This window comes from Cherax quadricarinatus, chromosome 86 (assembly GCF_038502225.1).
Source record: "Cherax quadricarinatus isolate ZL_2023a chromosome 86, ASM3850222v1, whole genome shotgun sequence".
Lineage (NCBI taxonomy): Eukaryota > Metazoa > Arthropoda > Malacostraca > Decapoda > Parastacidae > Cherax > Cherax quadricarinatus.
In genome coordinates this window covers 10,293,037-10,315,558 of record NC_091377.1, presented here as the reverse complement: position 1 = coordinate 10,315,558, position 22,522 = coordinate 10,293,037, and the positions used below count along the sequence as shown (strand labels likewise).

General features: G+C 40.7%; 1 protein-coding gene across 4 annotated transcripts in view; it reads right to left on the bottom strand.

Annotated features, from left to right (window-relative positions):
* The window catches only part of LOC128703012 (uncharacterized protein DDB_G0287625), a 132,863-nt gene that overhangs the window by 19,068 nt on the left and 91,273 nt on the right, over nt 1-22,522 (bottom strand). For all 4 annotated transcript variants that reach the window (XM_070103626.1, XM_070103628.1, XM_070103629.1 and 1 more), the window contains exons 10-11: nt 20,522-20,557; nt 18,566-18,639 (exon numbers count right to left, since the gene is read on the bottom strand). In XM_070103626.1, coding sequence (XP_069959727.1) covers nt 18,566-18,639; nt 20,522-20,557 — 110 coding nt within the window. The remainder of the gene's footprint in view (nt 1-18,565; nt 18,640-20,521; nt 20,558-22,522) is intronic.

Genomic DNA, 22,522 nt, shown 5'->3' with positions numbered 1-22,522 from the left:
CTACTCAGACCAACTAGAATGTATCACTAATACTTGCACAAGGGATGAACATGGGGAATATATAATAGCTAAATTCAAATCCAAATACCTACAAAAACCTCTCACAGTGATAAACATCTACAGAATTCCACAATCAAACATTAGCCAATTTAGTCAAAACCTAGGAAGTATAACTGATGCACGCATGAACAAAGATCACTTACTACTCTCAGGTGACTTCAATATAAATCTCCTGCAAGACCAGGACCCACACGTTACTGAATTCACAAACACAATGAGTAACTGCATGTTGCTACCAACAGTAACAAAACCTACAAGAGTTACAGAGACTAGTGTTTCCCTACTTGACCACATCTGGACCAACACCATATCCCCTTTAAAATCAGGCATAATTACAGATAATACCACAGACCACTACCCTACTTTCCTCATAACAACTCTTGGTAAAATACCCCAAGACACTACTAAAGTCACCTTCAGACTTCACAATGAGGCAGCCATTAATAACTTCACAACAGCAGTAACAAACATTGACTGGCACACTGAGCTAGAAATCTATACAGATATTGATGAATGTTTTAATAATTTTCTAAAAAAGACCCAATACCTTTATAACAAGCACTCCCTAAAAAAACTAAATAGATGACAGCTAAGAGACTGAACAGTCCCTGGCTAACACCCAGCATTCTCAAATCCATAAATACAAAACACCGATATGAAAAACAGTACAGAATGGGTCACATAACCAGAGACCAAACAAAACGTTACTCGTCAATCCTAACCAGCCTGATAAGAAGGGCAAAAAAATTGTATTATGAGAACAGATTATCCAACTTACGAGGTGATATAAAAAAGACCTGGAAGACTCTATCAGAAATTCTGGGAACAAAAAAGATATCACGACATAGCGAAATAAAATTTGCAAAATCAGATGAACCCCAACTCCCACCAACAGAAACAGCAAACAGACTCAATGATTTCTTCTCCACTATAGGTCAAAACCTTGCCAATAATATCCCAAGCTCAGATATCCCACCAAATGACTACCTCACTGGCAACTACCCGAACACACTGTTCCTAGCTCCGACTAACCCATACGAAGTCTCCCTTATTATCAACGCACTGAAAAACAAGGCAGGAGATTTAAATACCTTACCACCCTTTATATACAAAAAAGCGTCACAAGTACTATCACCAATCATTGCAACACTCTTTAACAAATCCATTGAATCCTCCACCTTCCCTACAGTTCTCAAAATAGCAAGGGTCACCCCGATCCATAAAGGAGGAGACCAAACAGAGTTGAATAACTATAGGCCAATATCCAATTTACACCCTCTCTCAAAAATCTTCGAAAAATTAATTCATAGATGAATCCACTCCTACCTCATCTCCCATAACATTCTCAACCCCTGCCAATTTGGATTCAGGCATAATAAAAATACTAATGATGCTATTATACACATGCTAGAACATATATACACTGCAATAGAGAAAAAAGAAGTCCCACTGGGGATCTTCATTGACTTACGTAAAGCTTTTGATACAGTTGACCATGACTTGCTCCACGTAAAATTGTCACACTATGGTATTAGAGGGCACTCCCTCAACTACCTCAAGTCTTACCTCAGCAACAGAAGCCAATATGTGTACGCAAATGGGGCAAGCTCTTCCGCACAACCAATTACAGTTGGTGTCCCACAGGGAAGTGTCCTTGGCCCTCTTCTCTTTCTCCTATACATAAATGACCTACCAAATGCTTCACAATTACTCAAACCCACACTTTTTGCAGATGACACCACATACGTCTTCTCTCACCCGAGCCCAGTCACGCTAGCCAATACTGTAAACACCGAATTACAGAAAATATCTACCTGGATGAGGACTAACAAACTTACACTAAACATTGACAAAACCTACTTCATTCAGTTTGGTAGCAGAGCTACAGATGTACCTCTTAACATAACGATAAACGGATCACCTATCACAAAGCTAACAGAGGGAAAATACTTAGGAATCCACCTCGATAATAGACTCAAATTTCATACACATATACAACAAATTTCTAAGAAAATTTCCAAGACTGTAGGTATACTATCGAAGATACGGTACTATGTTCCACAGTCAGCCCTCCTGGCCCTTTATCACTCTCTTATTTACCCCTATCTCACCTATGGAATTTGTGCATGGGGCTCAACAACAACTAACCATCTCAGACCACTAATTACCCAACAAAAGGCTGCAGTTAGAATGATAACAAATTCTCACTACAGGCAGCACACTCCACCAATATTCAAAACACTCAACCTACTCACCATACAAAATATCCATACTTATTATTGCACTTATTACATACATAGAACACTTAACTCTGATATTAACCCTCCCCTCAAACATCTCCTTGCCAACCTCAACAGAACACATGACCATAATACAAGGCACAGATCACTCTTTGATGTTCCTCGTGTCCATTTCACGCTATGCAAAAACTCAATGCACATAAAAGGCCCTAAAATCTGGAATTCATTACCTGTAAATATAAAAGAAACACTACCTGTTTATAAATTCAAGTCTCTTCTCAAAGTTCACTTACTCACTCAAAACCAAATAAATACTGAATAACTGAACCATACAAATTGTATATCCTAAATGTTACTCACAATTATATCACACAAATGTTAAACCTAACTTTGTTATTTTTTTTAAATACACTACCTAACAGAATACTCCATTCTACTGAATGAACAGCAATGCATGCAACCATATGACCTGTCTTTGTAATACTCATTTGTATTTTATAGTTATCTGTTTACAATAATGCCTTATCACTGATTTCATCATTGCTTAGTTAATCTTAAGTTAATTTTAAGCCAGCCCGTAATGCTATGCATATAAGTGGCTTTGGCATGCTGCTCTTACCTGTATTTTTTGTACCTCTGTTTGTATGCTAAAATTTCTAAATAAATAAATAAATAAATAAAAGGGGCGCTGAACTTTCAGTGGGTGTGCGTGAGTGTGTTAGATAGGAGTGAGTGGAGACATGGTTTTTGTGACTTGATGCGCTGTTGGAGTGTGAGGAAAGTAACATTTATGAAGGGATTCCAGAAACCAGCAGGCTGAACTTGAGTCCTGGAGATGGGAAGCACAGTGCCTGTGCTCTGAAGGAGGAGTGTCGATGTTGTAGTTCTTAAACTGTAGTGTAGGTGCGCCTCTGCCAAGACAGTGATGGCATGAATGATGATGAAAGTGTTTCTTCTTTTTCCGGTCACTCTGCTTTAGTGGGAAATGGCTGATGTGTTAATAATAAAAAAACCTGTAGTTGTTTTACATGATGGTAGGATTACCGGTGTCTCTTCTTCCCTGTCTCATAAACACACAGGATAACAATTATATCTTGGTACTTCTACTTACACCTAGGTCACACTACACATGAATGTACATGCATATATATATATACACATCCATCTGGGTTTTCTTCTATTTTCTTACTAGTTCTTGTTCATTTCCTTGGGAAATGGAAAGGGATTCTTCTTCTGTAAACCATGAGTATCGTAAGAGGCGACTAAAATGCCAGGAGCATAGTGCTAGTAACCCCTTCCTCAGTGGGACATGGCCGGTGTGTAGAAAAAAAAAAATTAACCATTATTTTAAAGATTCTGCATGCTTTCTGCAATTTGAATGTGATAATACAATACAATACTTTCTTTTACCACCCACAGTCTGTGGCAATCCTCTCACACTTTTTTTTTTTCAACAAACTGGCCGTATTCCACCAAGGCAGGGTGGCCCAAAAAGAAAAACTAAAGTTTCTCTTTTTAAATTTAGTAATTTATAAAGAAGAAGGGGTTACTAGCCCCTTGCTCCCGGCATTTTAGCTGCCTCTTACAATACGCATGGCTTGAGGAGGAAGAATTCTGTTCCACTTCCCCATGGAGATAACAGGAAATAAACAAGAACAAAAAATAGTAAGAAAATAGAAGAAAACCCAGAGGTAGGTAGGTAGGTAGGTAGGTAGGTAGGTAGGTAGGTAGGTAGGTAGGTAGGTAGGTAGGTAGGTAGGTAGGTAGGTAGGTAGGTAGGTGTAGGTGTGTGTGTGTAGGTGTGTGTGTGTAGGTGTGTGTGTGTATTTGTGTAGGTGTACTCACCTATTTGTACTCACCTATTTGTGGTTGCAGGGGTCGAGTCCTAGCTCCTGGCCCCGCCTCTTCACCGGTTGCTACTAGGCCCTCTCTCTCCCCGCTCCATGAGCTTTATCAAACCTCGTCTTAAAACTGTGTATGGTTCCTGCCTCCACTACGTCATTTTCTAGGCTATTCCACTGCCTTACAACTCTATGACTGAAGAAATACTTCCTACTATCTCTCTGACTCATTTGTGTGTGTGTGTGTGTGTGTGTGTGTGTGTGTGTGTGTGTGTACTCACCTAGTTGTACTCACCTAGTTGAGGTTGCGGGGGTCGAGTCCGAGCTCCTGGCCCCGCCTCTTCACTGATCGCTACTAGGTCACTCTCCCTGAGCCGTGAGCTTTATCGTACCTCTGCTTAAAGCTATGTATGGATCCTGCCTCCACTACATCGCTTCCCAAACTATTCCACTTACTGACTACTCTGTGGCTGAAGAAATACTTCCTAACATCCCTGTGATTCATCTGTGTCTTTAGCTTCCAACTGTGTCCCCTTGTTACTGTGTCCAATCTCTGGAACATCCTGTTTTTGTCCACCTTGTCAATTCCTCCTCAGTATTTTGTATGTCGTTATCATGTCCCCTATCTCTCTCCTGTCCTCCAGTGTCGTCAGGTTGATTTCCCTTAACCTCCTCCTCGAGGGACATACCTCTTAGCTCTGGGACTAGTCTTGTTGCAAACCTTGCACTTTCTCTAGTTTCTTTACGTGTTTGGCTAGGTGTGGGTTCCAAACTGGTGCCGATACTCCAATATGGGCCTAACGTATACGGTGTACAGGGTCCTGAACGATTCCTTATTAAGATGTCGGAATGCTGTTCTGAGGTTTGCTAGGCGCCCATATGCTGCAGCAGTTATTTGGCTTGATGTGCTTCAGGAGATGTGCCTGGTGTTATACTCACCCCAAGACCTTTTTCCTTGAGTGAGGTTTGTAGTCTCTGACCCCTAGACTGTACTCCGTCTGCGGCCTTCTTTGCCCTTCCCCAATCTTCATGACTTTGCACTTGGTGGGATTGAACTCCAGGAGCCAATTGCTGGACCAGTTCTGCAGCCTGTCCAGATCCCTTTGTAGTTCTGCCTGGTCTTCGATCGAGTGTATTCTTCTCATCAACTTCACGTCATCTGCAAACAGGGACACCTCAGAGTCTATTCCTTCCGTCATGTCGTTCACAAATACCAGAAACAGCACTGGTCCTAGGACTGACCCCTGCGGGACCCCGCTGGTCACAGGTGCCCACTCTGACACCTCGCCACGTACCATGACTCGCTGCTGTCTTCCTGACAAGTATTCCCTGATCCATTGTAGTGCCTTCCCTGTTATCCCTGCTTGTGTGTGTGTGTGTGTGTGTGTGTGTGTGTGTGTGTGTGTGTGTGTGTGTACTCACCTAATTGTGGTTGCAGGGGTCGAGACTCAGCTCCTAGCCCCGCCTCTTCACTGATCGCTACTGGATCCACTCTCTCTCTGCTTCCTGAGCTTTGTCATACCTCTTCTTAAAACTATGTATGGTTCCTGCCTCCACTACTTCACTTGCTAGGCTATTCCACTTGCTGACAACTCTATGACTGAAGAAATACTTCCTAACGTCCCTGTGACTCGTCTGAGTCTTCAGCTTCCAGTTGTGACCCCTTGTCCCTGTGTCCCCTCTCTGGAACATCCTATCTCTGTCCACCTTGTCTATTCCCCGCAGTATCTTGTATGTCGTTATCATGTCTCCCCTGACCCTTCTGTCCTCCAGTGTCGTCAGTCCGATTTCCCTTAACCTTTCCTCGTACGACATTCCCTTGAGCTCTGGGACTAGCCTTGTTGCAAACCTTTGTACTTTCTCTAACTTCTCGACGTGCTTGACCCCTGTGGGAACCCGCTCGTAACAGGCGGCCACTGTGATACCTCTTCACGTACCATGACTCGTTGCTGCCTCCCTGTCAGGTATTCCCTTATCCATTGCAGTGCCCTCCCTTTTACGTGCGCCTGATCCTCCAGCTTCTGCACTAATCTCTTGTGGGGAACTGTGTCAAAGGCCTTCCTGCAGTCTAGGAAAACGCAATCTACCCACCCCTCTCTCTCGTGTCTTACTTCTGTTACCTTGTCATAAAACTCCAGGAGGTTTGTGATACAAGATTTGCCTTCCATGAACCCATGGTGGTTTTCATTTATAATCTTGTTCCTTTCCAGGTGTTCGACCACTCTCCTCCTGATGTGTGTGTGTGTGTGTGTGTGTGTGTGTACTCACCTATACTCACCTTTTGTGGTTGCAGGGGTCGGGTCATAGCTCCTGGCCCTGCCTCTTCAGTGACTGCTACTAGGTTCTCTCTCTCCCTGCCCCATGAGCTTTATCATACCTCGCCTTAAAACTATGTATGGTTCCCGCCTCCACTACGTCACTTTCTAGGCTATTCCATGGCCTGACTACTCTATGACTGAAGAAATACTTCATAACATCCCTCTGATTCATCTGAGTCTTCAACTTTCAATTGTGACCTCTTGTGTCTGTGTCCCATCTCTGGAACATCCCGTCTTTGTCCACCTTGTCTATTCCGCGCAGTATTTTATATGTCGTTATCATGTCTCCCCTGACCCTCCTGTCCTCCAGTGTCATCAGGCCGATTTCCCTCAACCTTTCTTCGTAGGACAATCCCCGTAGCTCTGGGACTAGTCTTGTTGCAAACCTTTGCACTTTCTCTAATTTCTTGACGTGCTTGACCAGGTGTGGATTCCAAACTGGTGCTGCATACTCCAGTATGGGCCTGACGTAAATGGTATACAGAGTCTTGAACGAATCCTTACTGAGGTATCGGAACGCTATCCGTAGGATTGCCAGGCGCCCGTATGCTGCAGCAGTTATCTGACTGATGTGCGCCTCAGGAGATATGCTCGGTGTTATACTCACCCCCAATTTTTTTCCTTGAGTGAGGTTTGCAGTCTTTGGCCATCTAAACTATATTGTGTCTGCGGTCTTCTTTGCCCTTCCTCAATCTTTATGACTTTGATTGTGTGTGTGTGTGTGTGTGTGTGTGTGTGTGTGTGTGTGTGTGTGTGTGTGTGTGTGTGTGTGTGTGTGTGTGTGTGTGTATGTGTGTGTATGTGTGTGTATGTGTGTGTATGTGTGTGTATGTGTGTGTATGTGTGTGTATGTGTGTGTATGTGTGTGTATGTGTGTGTATGTGTATGTGTATGTGTGTGTATGTGTGTGTGTGTGTGTATGTGTATGTGTGTGTATGTGTGTGTATGTGTGTGTATGTGTGTGTATGTGTGTGTGTGTGTGTGTGTGTGTGTGTGTGTGTGTGTGTGTGTGTGTGTGTGTGTGTGTGTGTGTGTGTGTATGTGTGTGTGTATGTGTGTGTGTGTATGTGTGTGTGTGTGTGTGTGTGTGTGTGTGTGTGTGTGTGTGTGTGTGTGTGTGTGTGTGTGTGTGTGTGTGTGTGTGTGTGTGTGTGTGTGTGTGTGTATGTGTGTGTGTATGTGTGTGTGTATGTGTGTGTGTATGTATGTGTGTGTACTCACCTATTTGTACTCACCTATTTGTGGTTGCAGGGGTCGAGTCATAGCTCCTGGCCCCGCCTCTTCACTGATTGCTACTAGGTCCTCTCTCTCCCTGCTACATGAGCTTTATCATACCTCGCCTTAAAACTATGTATGGTTCCCGCCTCCACTACTTCACTTTCTAGACTATTCCATGACTTGACTACTCTATGACTGAAGAAATACTTCCTAACATCCCTTCGATTCATCTGAGTCTTCAACTTCCAATTGTGACCTCTTGTGTCTGTGTCCCATCTCTGGAACATCCTGTCTTTGTCCACCTTGTCTATTCCGCGCAGTATTTTATATGTCGTTATCATGTCTCCCCTGACCCTCCTGGCCTCCAGTGTCGTCAGGCCGATTTCCCTCAACCTTTCTTCGTAGGACAATCCCCGTAGCTCTGGGACTAGTCTTGTTGCAAACCTTTGCACTTTCTCTAATTTCTTGACGTGCTTGACTAGGTGTGTGTGTGTGTGTGTGTGTGTGTGTGTGTGTGTGTGTGTGTGTGTGTGTGTGTGTGTGTGTGTATGTATGTATGTATGTATGTATGTATGTATGTGTGTGTGTGTGTGTGTGTGTGTATACGTGTGTGTGTGTGTGTGTGTGTGTGTGTGTCTGTGTACTCGCCTAATTGTAATCACCTAATTGTGGTTGCAGGGGTCGAGACTCAGCTCCTGGCCCAGCCTCTTCACTGATCGCTACTGGATCCTCTCTCTCTCTGCTTCCTGAGCTTTGTCATACCTCTTCTTAAAACTATGTATGGTTCCTGCCTCCACTACTTCACTTGCTAGGCTATTCCACTTGCTGACAACTCTATGACTGAAGAAATACTTCCTAATGTCCCTGTGACTCGTCTGAGTCTTCAGCTTCCAGTTGTGACCCCTTGTCCCTGTGTCCCCTCTCTGGAACATCCTATCTCTGTCCACCTTGTCTATTCCCCGCAGTATCTTGTATGTCGTTATCATGTCTCCCCTGACCCTTCTGTCCTCCAGTGTCGTCAGTCCGATTTCCCTTAACCTTTCCTCGTACGACATTCCCTTGAGCTCTGGGACTAGCCTTGTTGCAAACCTTTGTACTTTCTCTAACTTCTTGATGTGCTTGACCAGGTGTGGGTTCCAGACTGGTGCTGCATACTCCAGTATGGGCGTAACATACACAGTGTACAGTGTCTTGAACGATTCCTTATTAAGGTATCGGAACGCTATTCTCAGGTTTGCCAGGCGCCCGTATGCTGCAGCGGTTATTTGGTTGATGTGTGCCTCCGGTGATGTGCTCGGTGTTATGGTCACCCCAAGGTCTTTCTCCCTGAGTGAGGTCTGTAGTCTTTGTCCACCAAGCCTATACTCTGTCTGCGGTCTTCTTTGCCCCTCCCCAATCTTCATGACTTTGCATTTGGCTGGATTGAATTCGAGAAGCCAGTTACTGGACCACATGTCCAGCCTCTCCAGGTCTCTTTGCAGTCCTGCCTCATCCTCGTCCGATTTAATTCTTCTCATCAACTTCACGTCATCTGCGAACAGGGACACTTCAGAGTCTATTCCTTCCATCATGTCGTTCACATATATCAAAAATAGCACTGGTCCTAGAACTGACCCCTGTGGGACCCCGCTCGTAACAGGCGCCCACTGTGATACCTCTTCACGTACCATGACTCGTTGCTGCCTCCCTGTCAGGTATTCCCTTATCCATTGCAGTGCCCTTCCTTTTACGTGTGCCTGATCCTCCAGCTTCTGCACTAATCTCTTGTGGGGAACTGTGCCAAAGGCCTTCCTGCAGTCTAGGAAAACGCAATCTACCCAACCCTCTCTCTCGTGTCTTACTTCTGTTACCTTGTCATAAAACTCCAGGAGGTTTGTGATACAAGATTTGCCTTCCATGAACCCATGCTGGTTTTCATTTATAATCTTGTTCCTTTCCAGGTGTTCGACCACTCTCCTCCTGATAATCTTCTCCATGACTTTGCACACGATACATGTCAGAGACACAGGTCTGTAGTTTAGTGCCTCGTTTCTGTTTCCTTTCTTAAATATGGTGTGTATGTATGTGTGTGTGTGTGTGTGTGTGTGTGTGTGTGTGTGTGTGTGTGTGTGTGTGTGTGTGTGTGTGTGTGTGTGTGTGTGTGTGTGTGTGTGTGTATATAAATATATATATATATATATATATATATATATATATATATATATATATATATATATATATATATATATATATATATATATATATATATATATATATATATATATATATATATATATATATTATATTATATATATTATATATATATATATATATTATATATTATATATATATATATATTATAGTAGTAGGTTGGTAGACAGCAACCACCCAGGGAGGTACTACCGTCCTGCCAAGCGAGTGTAAAACGAAGCCTGTGATTGTTTTACATGATGGTAGGATTGCTGATGTCTTTTGTCTGTCTCATAAATATGCAAGATTACAGGCATGTCTTGCTACTTCTACTTACACTTAGGTCACACTACACATACGTACATGTACACATTTATTTATACACACTCATCTGAGTTTTCTTTGATTTTATCTTAATAGTTCTTGGTCTTATTAATTTTCCTTTTATATCCATGGGGAAGTGGAATAAGAATCTTTCCTCCGTAAGCCATGCGTGTTGTAAAAGTCAACTAAAATGCCGGGAACAATGGGCTAGTAACCCCTTTTCCTGTAAAGATTACTAAAAAGAATAAGAAGAAGAAAATTGTCAAAGTGGGAAGTCTGAATGTGCGTGGATGTTGTGCAGATGATAAGAAAGAGATGATTGTGGATGTTATGAATGAGAAGAAGCTGGATGTCCTGGCTTTAAGTGAAACAAAGCTGAAGGGGGTGGGAGAGTTTCAGTGGAGAGGAATAAATGGGATTAGGTCAGGGGTTTCAAATAGAGTTAGAGCTAAAGAAGGAGTAGCAATAATGTTGAAGGATAAGCTATGGCAGGAAAAGAGGGACTATAAATGTATTAATTCAAGGATTATGTGGAGTAAAATAAAGATTGGATGTGAAAAGTGGGTTATAATAAGCGTGTATGCACCTGGAGAAGAGAGAAGTGTAGAGGAGAGAGAGAGATTTTGGGAAATGTTGAGTGAATGCGTGGGGAGTTTTGAATCAAGTGTGAGAGTAATGGTGGTTGGGGATTTCAATGCTAAAGTGGGTAATAATGTTATGGAAGGAGTAGTAGGTAAATTTGGGGTGCCAGGGGTAAATGTAAATGGGGAGCCTTTAATTGAGCTATGTGTAGAAAGAAATTTGGTAATAAGTAATACATATTTTATGAAAAAGAGGATAAATAAATATACAAGGTATGATGTAGCACGTAATGAAAGTAGTTTATTAGATTATGTATTGGTGGATAAAAGGTTGATGGGTAGGCTCCAGGATGTACATGTTTATAGAGGGGCAACTGATATATCGGATCATTATTTAGTTGTAGCTACAGTTAGAGTAAGAGGTAGATGGGAAAAGAGGAAGGTGGCAACAACAAGTAAGAGGGAGGTGAAAGTGTATAAACTAAGGGAGGAGGAAGTTCGGGTGAGATATAAGCGACTATTGGCAGAAAGGTGGGCTAGTGCAAAGATGAGTAGTGGGGGGGTTGAAGAGGGTTGGAATAGTTTTAAAAATGCAGTATTAGAATGTGGGGCAGAAGTTTGTGGTTATAGGAGGGTGGGGGCAGGAGGAAAGAGGAGTGATTGGTGGAATGATGAAGTAAAGGGTGTGATAAAAGAGAAAAAGGTAGCTTATGAGAGGTTTTTACAAAGCAGAAGTGTTATAAGAAGAGCAGAGTATATGGAGAGTAAAAGAAAGGTAAAGAGAGTGGTGAGAGAGTGCAAAAGGAGAGCAGATGAAAGAGTGGGAGAGGCACTGTCAAGAAATTTTAATGAAAATAAGAAAAAAATTTTGGAGTGAGTTAAACAAGTTAAGAAAGCCTAGGGAAAATATGGATTTGTCAGTTAAAAACAGAGTAGGGGAGTTAGTAGATGGGGAGATGGAGGTATGTATTAGGTAGATGGCGAGAATATTTTGAGGAACTTTTAAATGTTAAGGAAGAAACAGAGGCAGTAATTTCATGCACTGGTCAGGGAGGTATACCATCTTTTAGGAGTGAAGAAGAGCAGAATGTAAGTGTGGGGGAGGTACGTGAGGCATTACGTAAAATGAAAGGGGGTAAAGCAGCTGGAACTGATGGGATCATGACAGAAATGTTAAAAGCAGAGGGGGATATAGTGTTGGAGTGGTTGGTACTTTTGTTTAATAAATGTATGAAAGAGGGGAAGGTACCTAGGGATTGGCAGAGAGCATGTATAGTCCCTTTATATAAAGGGAAAGGGGACAAAAGAGACTGTAAAAATTATAGAGGAATAAGCTTACTGAGTATACCAGGGAAAGTGTACGGTAGGGTTATAATTGAAAGAATTAGAGGTAAGACAGAATGTAGGATTGCGGATGAGCAAGGAGGTTTCAGAGTGGGTAGGGGATGTGTAGATCAGGTGTTTACATTGAAGCATATATGTGAACAGTATTTAGATAAAGATAGGGAAGTTTTTATTGCATTTATGGATTTAGAAAAGGCATATGATAGAGTGGATAGAGGAGCAATGTGGCAGATGTTGCAAGTATATGGAATAGGTGGTAAGTTATTAAATGCTGTAAAGAGTTTTTATGAGGATAGTGAGGCTCAGGTTAGGGTGTGTAGAAGAGAGGGAGACTACTTCCCGGTAAAAGTAGGTCTTAGACAGGGATGTGTAATGTCACCATGGTTGTTTAATATATTTATAGATGGGGTTGTAAAGGAAGTAAATGCTAGGGTGTTTGGGAGAGGGGTGGGATTAAATTATAGGGAATCAAATTCAAAATGGGAATTGACACAGTTACTTTTTGCTGATGATACTGTGCTTATGGGAGATTCTAAAGAAAAATTGCAAAGGTTAGTGGATGAGTTTGGGAATGTGTGTAAAGGTAGAAAGTTGAAAGTGAACATAGAAAAGAGTAAGGTGATGAGGGTGTCAAATGATTTAGATAAAGAAAAATTGGATATCAAATTGGGGAGGAGGAGTATGGAAGAAGTGAATGTTTTCAGATACTTGGGAGTTGACGTGTCGGCGGATGGATTTATGAAGGATGAGGTTAATCATAGAATTGATGAGGGAAAAAAGGTGAGTGGTGCGTTGAGGTATATGTGGAGTCAAAAAACGTTATCTATGGAGGCAAAGAAGGGAATGTATGAAAGTATAGTAGTACCAACACTCTTATATGGGTGTGAAGCTTGGGTGGTAAATGCAGCAGCGAGGAGACGGTTGGAGGCAGTGGAGATGTCCTGTTTAAGGGCAATGTGTGGTGTAAATATTATGCAGAAAATTCGGAGTGTGGAAATTAGGAGAAGGTGTGGAGTTAATAAAAGTATTAGTCAGAGGGCAGAAGAGGGGTTGTTGAGGTGGTTTGGTCATTTAGAGAGAATGGATCAAAGTAGAATGACATGGAAAGCATATAAATCTATAGGGGAAGGAAGGCGGGGTAGGGGTCGTCCTCGAAAGGGTTGGAGAGAGGGGGTAAAGGAGGTTTTGTGGGTAAGGGGCTTGGACTTCCAGCAAGCGTGCGTGAGCGTGTTAGATAGGAGTGAATGGAGACGAATGGTACTTGGGACCTGACGATCTGTTGGAGTGTGAGCAGGGTAATATTTAGTGAAGGGATTCAGGGAAACCGGTTATTTTCATATAGTCGGACTTGAGTCCTGGAAATGGGAAGTACAATGCCTGCACTTTAAAGGAGGGGTTTGGGATATTGGCAGTTTGGAGGGATATGTTGTGTATCTTTATATGTGTATGCTTCTAGACTGTTGTATTCTGAGCACCTCTGCAAAAACAGTGATAATGTGCGAGTGTGGTGAAAGTGTTGAATGATGATGAAAGTATTTTCTTTTTGGGGATTTTCTTTCTTTTTTGGGTCACCCTGCCTCGGTGGGAGACGGCCGACTTGTTGAAAAAAAAAAAAAAAAAAAAAAAATATATATATATATATATATATATATATATATATATATATATATATATATATATATCAGCTTGTACATGTATGTGCAGTGTGACCTAAGTGTAAGAAGAATCAGCAAGACATACCTGAAATCTTGCATTTTGTGAGACAGAAAAAAGACACCAGCAACCCTACCATCATGTAAAACAATTACAGGTTTCCGTTTTACACTTGGCAGGACGGTAGTACCTCCCTGGGCGGCTGCTGTATACCAACCTACTACCTAGGACTTTTTTTTATCATCCATAATTTCTTCTATGATTTTCAAAGTACCGAAGGCAGGGTGACCAAGAAGGAAAACACATTAACCATTCCCTCATTTCCTAATTGTCTTTTCAAAAGTAAATAGACATCACAGTTCAAATGATCTGCCAAACTGTAACATGTCCATTTATCTTTGAGAATAGACACACTATGCTTCTAACCACTAAAGCTTAAATCCAGCTGACCAATTTACTTAAATCTCTTCAGATGTACAGTACTATGATACCATGTTCCCAATCCAACTTCATTTCAAATCCATGAATCATTTGTCTAACATGCTTGCTAGATGCTCAGGTCCCTACCTTTCAAAATATTCACATCCACTGCCAGTTCTATCTGGGATGTCTCCTACACCTCCTTCAAACTATCCAAGATTTACACTCCTTGTCAACCAATCTTGCTTCAGCATTTCTACATAACCAAACCATTTCAACTTCCTCCACTTCCTTCCCCTAAATCATAATTTTCATGAGACTAAATTTCTTTTGGTTTCTTCACTTATTATCTGCATAATATTCACACCACATTTTAATCTTAAACACCTTTCCCCTGAATCCTCCTTAATGCAACATTTGTAAGTCATATTCTACAATAAAACCAGTGCTTTCTTCCAAAAAAATATTGTCCATGACACCCACTATACAAGTCAAAATCATCCTGAGTGGGCATGGCAACAGAGGTTTTGTTACTGAATAAAAATATAGCATGAAGATTTTTTTCAATAGAAGGAAATTTAGCACATGAATAAATATGTTGCCTGATATAAATTATATCATATCATGCTTATATGAAGATCACAAAATATAAATCATCAATTTAAATGGTAAACAGTTACCACATGGCTGTGCAGAATCATTAGAAATTTAATGGTTAACTGTATTTTTTTAATCAATTAAATTGCAGTTGACCCATCTTTTTTTGTTTTTGCAGAATTTCCATAACTTTAACCCTTAAACTGTCCAAACATAGATCTATGTTAGTACCGCTAGTGTTCCAAACATAGATCAACGTTTTATTTTTCCTGCCTCCAAATTTGGCACGATTGGCCTGAGATGCCTGGTCAGTACAGAATGGGTCTTAACACTTGAAGTACACAGCATTAAAAAATCTGGAACCACTTAGTACCTTGTGGGAGCACCAGTTCAATTGAGCACCAGCTAGAGCAAATAGCTTGGCAAACACCAGGGATTCACTTATGTCATGTCGTATTAACACTCCCCTTTTAAGAGGAAAGTGATGTTGACCCAGAGTTTAGTGGCGTTGAGATGGATGTGGCCACAAGTGGTAGAGGAAATATAAAAAACCTCGATAATAACCCATGCGCAACATTTGTGCAACATCCTTTCATTTTTGATACGACTGGTAGTGTCATCCGGCTAGAATGTCCTATAACCTATGCCCTAAGTAAAGAGAAACGATTCTGGAACATGTGTAATACACATTCGGCAGGTTGGCTGTCCCTCTGTCTGTATCTGTCTCTGTCTATATCTCTGTATCTGTCTCTCTCTCACAGGTACACATAAGTACAATTATACATAGTGTAAATTACCTAGGATAACCCAAAAAATTCAGACTAAGTGCTATACAGTGCTTGTAGATATAAGGCATAATAAGCATAACTAGCAAGTAATACTCATTTTCACTTGATCAGGAATCAGAAGTGATGACTCTGCTTCGTATGTAATACCTGTTGGCTCACGAGCCACTCTCCGAGACACAGAGACAAGCAGATGGAAAGACAGACAGACACACAGGCAGACAGAAAGACACACACAGGCAGAAAGAAAAACAGATAAGCAGAGCTAGACAAGACAGATAAGCAGAGCTAGACAGACAGATAAGAGCTAGACAGACAAATAAGAAGAGCTAGACAGACAGATAAGCAGAGCTAAACAGACAGAGACAAAGAGACAGATAAACAGATAGACACACAAACATGTTTGTGTTTAACAGTGAAAACAAATAAAGCCAGGGTTCCCTGGAGCAGTGCACGATCATCAAGTGTCACTCTACCGCTGTACTGTCAGCAGTGGAACGACACTCGTCTTACAACAATAATACAACATGCTTCAAGGAGTTTCATATATACTCCAGCGTGTCTAAAACATTGCTGGAATCAATAAATATTTTGTATATATTTCTATACAATAGTAAATGACCAAGGCAGGTGAAAATGTTCACTTGTCTGTGTGTTTGTGACTATTTAAGTAGTATTTCAGTACAGTGGAACCTCAAATTTCGAACTTAATCCATTCCAGGAGCTAGTTCTAAATTCAAAAAGTCTGAAATTCGAAGCAATATTTCCCATAAGAAATAATGGAAATACAATTAATCCGTTCCAGAAACCCAAAAATATTCACCAAAAAAATACATTTTATAGAGATTAATTACAGTTTTACATACACACAACAAATGCTATATTCTTTAATTATGTAGAGTAATATAAAATAACATTTTTACTTCCCTTTATTGAAGATTGGTGATGGCATCTGGAAGATAGGGAGGAGGAGAGAGGGAGTTGGGGTTAGTGTTTGGAAGGAGAATCCCCTTCCATGAGGACTTCCGGTATCAAAGCCCCTGAGGTTGCTTCCCTTCTCTGTATTTTAATGCCACTAGGACCAGCTTGAGAGTCATTGGACCCCAGTCTCACAAAATAACTTTCTACAGTCCTCTGTTTCTGTCTTACAAAATAACTATCCACAGTCGTCTGTTTCTGTCTCACAAAATAACTGTCCACAATCGTCTGTTTGTCTCACAAAATAACTCCACAGTCATCTGTTTCTGTCTCACAAAATAACTGTCCACAGTCGTCTGTTTCTGTCTCACAAAATAACTGCCCACAATCGTCTGTTTGTCTCACAAAATAACTCCACAGTTGTCTGTTTCTGTCTCGCAAATTAACTCCACAGTTGTCTGTTTCTGTCTCACAAAATAACTGTTCACAATCGTCTGTTTGTCTCACAAAATAACTCCACAGTCGTCTGGTTCTGTCTCACAAAATAACTGTCCACAGTTGTCTGTTTCTGTCTCACAAAATAACTGTCCACAGTCGTCTGTTTCTGTCTCACAAAATAACTGTCCACAGTCCTCTGTACATCCTGGCAAGCTCAACAAGTCTCACTCCAATCTCATACTTCCGTATTATTTCCTTCTTCACATCTATGGTGTTTCTCACTTTCTTTACCACAGGGGTATCGCTAGCAAGTTTCTTTGGGCCCATGGCAGCTTATTTCACAGCCCCACAAGCACTAAACACAATTAAATAATCGTAAAATGTGTGAATGAGATCGCAGGTTAGTGTTCACTCAAGCATAAACAAAGCTAGACTGCTCACGGCGCCTGCGCGGGGATGCGGACAGAGCGGGCCAGCGGAAAGGTCCTGTACCCGGCAGTCCGAAAATAGGGGCGCGTTCGATAATAGGGACACAGTTTGTCCGAAAAAATGGTCTTATTTTTGAAATGTTCGATATGTGATACGTTCGATTTTTGAGGTTCCACTATACCTAATATTAGTGTCAAAACAAAGATTGGCTGTGAAATCACAAGAACTATTATAAATTGTAATTATCAGAACAAAATTTTTTTTTATTAACACATCAGCCATTTCCCATGAAGGCAGGGTGGCCTGAAAAAGAAAAATTTTCATCATTATTCACTCCATCACTGTCTTGCCAGTTATAAAACTGCAACATTAACAGCCCTCCTTCAGAGTGCCAGCACTGTACTTCCCATCTCCAGGACTCAAGTTCAGCCTGCCGGTTTCCCTGAATTCCTTGATAAATGTTACCTTGCTTACACTCCAACAGCACGTCAAGTTGTAAAAACCATGTGTCTCCATTCGCTCCTATCTAACATGCTCACGCACGCTTGCAGGAAGTCCAAGCCCCTCGTACACAAAACCTCCTTCACTCCTTTGCCCTTTCCTCTAACCAAAAATTATATAAATTAAAATAAAAACAAGAAGAAAAGGTATGTCAGCAACACTTCTGTAAGTGGCAGTATTACATGTTGCCATCAGGTGAGTATCCAGCGCCAACTTCGCAGTCTTATATCTCGGCAAGTACTGATCCCAATTTTTTTTTTTTTTTTTTTGGTCTTTTTAGATTTTTTTTTTTTCAAAATATTCAGAGCGCTGGCAGTGAAAACGGAGATCTATGTTTGGATAGTTTAAGGGTTAATAAGAATTTAATGAACTGGATACAGAGTAGGGCACTGTTCAAGTGTCTTGCCACTTTAAAACTGAACTGTCTCTTAACAGATTTTTTCTTTCCCATATTTTATTCATCTGTCTCTGATAACTGTTCATAGTGTGTACTCATAACTATTTATGTACTGCTATACAGCTCATGGGCATTATTACCTCTAAATCATTAATTCACCAGTGTGACTGCACAACTATAATTTATGACTGAGGTATGTACATGTTGAGCAAAATTGTAATCCCTGATGATTCTGCATTCCTGTGGTAATGTTGATGTGAATGGTGAGTTATATATAATATCAAGATAAATTTAATGCAGGAAAGACAGAAAAAAAGTTATGTAATCCTTGCCTGAACTTCAGTTTGGGGAAATACTTTATCCTCTTCCTTCTTCTCTTTTGGGGGAACTGGTACCCAGTCACTCTCTGCAATAGCAAATGAAAAAGCTTATGCTATGGTACATTCAGCTAGTAGGAAGTGTATCTAAAGAAGTACAAAGGGATCCCATCTTACAAACAAGTTGGTTACTCTGTTTTTTAATTTATGACTGAGCTGTTTGTATCTCTGAACTTGTCATACCCCAGAAAATGACTTTAGAGTGACTGCACTCTAAAGGAGGGGTTAGAGATGTTTGTTGTTTGGAAGGGCATCTGAACTGTTGTATCTGCATGCCTCTGGCAAGACAGTGATAGCGTGAATAATGGTGAAAGTGTTTCTTTTTCGGGTCACCCTGCCTTGGTGGGAGATGGCCAGTATGGCTAAAAAAAAAAAAGCTCAAAAATACAGATCGAAATACAGATGGAAATATGACAAACTTCTGTGTCAAGATTTATTCCATCATTAATTTTATTTTAGCACAGCCCCACTTTATATGTAAAAAAAAAAAAGTGTAATTGTTTGTATTTAAAAAAAAAAAGCTGATATGTAAGCTACCAAATTGTGATTAAAAAATTATTTTCAAGGTTACTAAGTGCTGAAAGTTTCAGGCTACATATGCAGCAGATGTTATAAATACGCACATGCAGACAAAATACACATAAAAAGAGATTGCTTGGCATAATCTAGTGTTTTAAATGCTTTTTTTTAACACATCAGCCAATTCCCACCAAGGCAGGGTGGCCCAAAAAAGAAAAACTTTCATCATCATTCACTCCATCACTGTCTTGCCAGAAGGGTGCTTTACACTGCAGTTATAAAACTGCAACATTAACACCCCTCCTTCAGAGTGCAGGCACTGTACTTCCCATCTCCAGGACTCAAGTCTGGCCTGCCGGTTTCCCAGATTTATACACTCTCGAAGTCATTCTGTTTTGTTCCATTCTCTCTGCATGTCCGAACCACCTCAACAACCCTTCCTCAGCCCTCTGGATAATAGTTATGGTAATCCCACACCTAATTTCCAAACTATGAATTCTCTGCATTATATTCACACCACACATTGCCCTCAGACATGACATCTCCTCTGCCTCCAGCCTTCTCCTTGTTGCAACATTCATCACCCATGCTTCACACACATACAAGAGTGTTGGTACAACTATACTCTCATATATTCCCCTCTTTGCTTCCACGGACAAAGTTCTTTGTCTCCACAGACTCCTAAGTGCACCACTCACCCTTTTCTCCTCATCAATTCTGTTTTAAATATATAGTACTGAAATATGTATGTGTTCCTCACCTAATTTAGTATTCTCCCATAACTGCAAACACTTAATTTGTTTCCAAATGTTCCCTATCAAATTTAAGTCCAATGACTTTTCAGGCCAGTCATTAAAGTATGAAGAAATCACAATAATTTAAGCAATTCTTTAGGTTTTGGCAGTAGGGCAATGGGCACTGACTTCCAAGCAAAAGTTATCCTGGCACTTCTGCTAAAAGCGTACTTATGGGCGTACACATTTATGATGCCTACTGTATATAAGAGTGTGTGAAAAAATATAGATTAAGATATACCATTTTTGTCTCTTCTTGCAACAAACCCATTTTTAACCCTTAAACTGTCCAAACATAGATCTACGTTTGCTCGCATAGCGCTCCGAATGTAGATCTACGTTTTTTTTACATTGTTTCTTATGGAGAAAATCAAGGTCGGAGCGCTACGCGTGCAAACGTAGATCTACGTTTGGACAGTTTAAGGGTTAAAATGAGTGACAAATTTAATATTATTTTAAAACAAAACATATTATTTTAAAGCAAAACCTTTTTTAAAACTTTCATCCAACTGCAATATGCATTACAGGTTATCAATTACTTAAAAATCCTCTAAATATATAACAAACTTGATATACTTATTCTGAAAGCATACTCTACCTGTCTGATGCTTTCCTTCACTGCTAGTCAACTCTCCTGTGGATTGCAAATGATACAAATTAACTACATGAACAGTATAACAAAAATACACATTCTATACACACACAAAAGTAGAGTATGTTTCCTATATAGCAATGTAAATATTTTTGTTTCCTTGCATTACAAAATTTAAGAACAGTAACATATAACTTGTTTTTTTTTTTTTTTTTTTTTTTTTTTTCAACAAGTCGGCCGTCTCCCACCGAGGCAGGGTGACCCAAAAAAGAAAGAAAATCCCCAAAAAGAAAATACTTTCATCATCATTCAACACTTTCACCACACTCGCACATTATCACTGTTTTTGCAGAGGTGCTCAGAATACAACAGTCTAGAAGCATAAACATATAAAGATACACAACATATCCCTCCAAACTGCCAATATCCCAAACCCCTCCTTTAAAGTGCAGGCATTGTACTTCCCATTTCCAGGACTCAAGTCCGACTATATGAAAATAACCGGTTTCCCTGAATCCCTTCACTAAATATTACCCTGCTCACACTCCAACAGATCGTCAGGTCCCAAGTACCATTCGTCTCCATTCACTCCTATCTAACACGCTCACGCACGCTTGCTGGAAGTCCAAGCCCCTTACCCACAAAACCTCCTTTACCCCCTCTCTCCAACCCTTTCGAGGACGACCCCTACCCCGCCTTCCTTCCCCTATAGATTTATATGCTTTCCATGTCATTCTACTGTGATCCATTCTCTCTAAATGACCAAACCACCTCAACAACCCCTCTTCTGCCCTCTGACTAATACTTTTATTAACTCCACACCTTCTCCTAATTTCCACACTCCGAATTTTCTGCATAATATTTACACCACACATTGCCCTTAAACAGGACATCTCCGCTGCCTCCAACCGTCTCCTCGCTGCTGCATTTACCACCCAAGCTTCACACCCATATAAGAGTGTTGGTACTACTATACTTTCATACATTCCCTTCTTTGCCTCCATAGATAACGTTTTTTGACTCCACATATACCTCAACGCACCACTCACCTTTTTTCCCTCATCAATTCTATGATTAACCTCATCCTTCATAAATCCATCCGCCGACACGTCAACTCCCAAGTATCTGAAAACATTCACTTCTTCCATACTCCTCCTCCCCAATTTGATATCCAATTTTTCTTTATCTAAATCATTTGACACCCTCATCACCTTACTCTTTTCTATGTTCACTTTCAACTTTCTACCTTTACACACATTCCCAAACTCATCCACTAACCTTTGCAATTTTTCTTTAGAATCTCCCATAAGCACAGTATCATCAGCAAAAAGTAACTGTGTCAATTCCCATTTTGAATTTGATTCCCCATAATTTAATCCCACCCCTCTCCCAAACACCCTAGCATTTACTTCCTTTACAACCCCATCTATAAATATATTAAACAACCATGGTGACATTACACATCCCTGTCTAAGACCTACTTTTACCGGGAAGTAGTCTCCCTCTCTTCTACACACCCTAACCTGAGCCTCACTATCCTCATAAAAACTCTTTACAGCATTTAATAACTTACCACCTATTCCATATACTTGCAACATCTGCCACATTGCTCCTCTATCCACTCTATCATATGCCTTTTCTAAATCCATAAATGCAATAAAAACTTCCCTATCTTTATCTAAATACTGTTCACATATATGCTTCAATGTAAACACCTGATCTACACATCCCCTACCCACTCTAAAACCTCCTTGCTCATCCGCAATCCTACATTCTGTCTTACCTCTAATTCTTTCAATTATAACCCTACCGTACACTTTTCCTGGTATACTCAGTAAGCTTATTCCTCTATAATTTTTACAGTCTCTTTTGTCCCCTTTCCCTTTATATAAAGGGACTATACATGCTCTCTGCCAATCCCTAGGTACCTTCCCCTCTTTCATACATTTATTAAACAAAAGTACCAACCACTCCAACACTATATCCCCCCCTGCTTTTAACATTTCT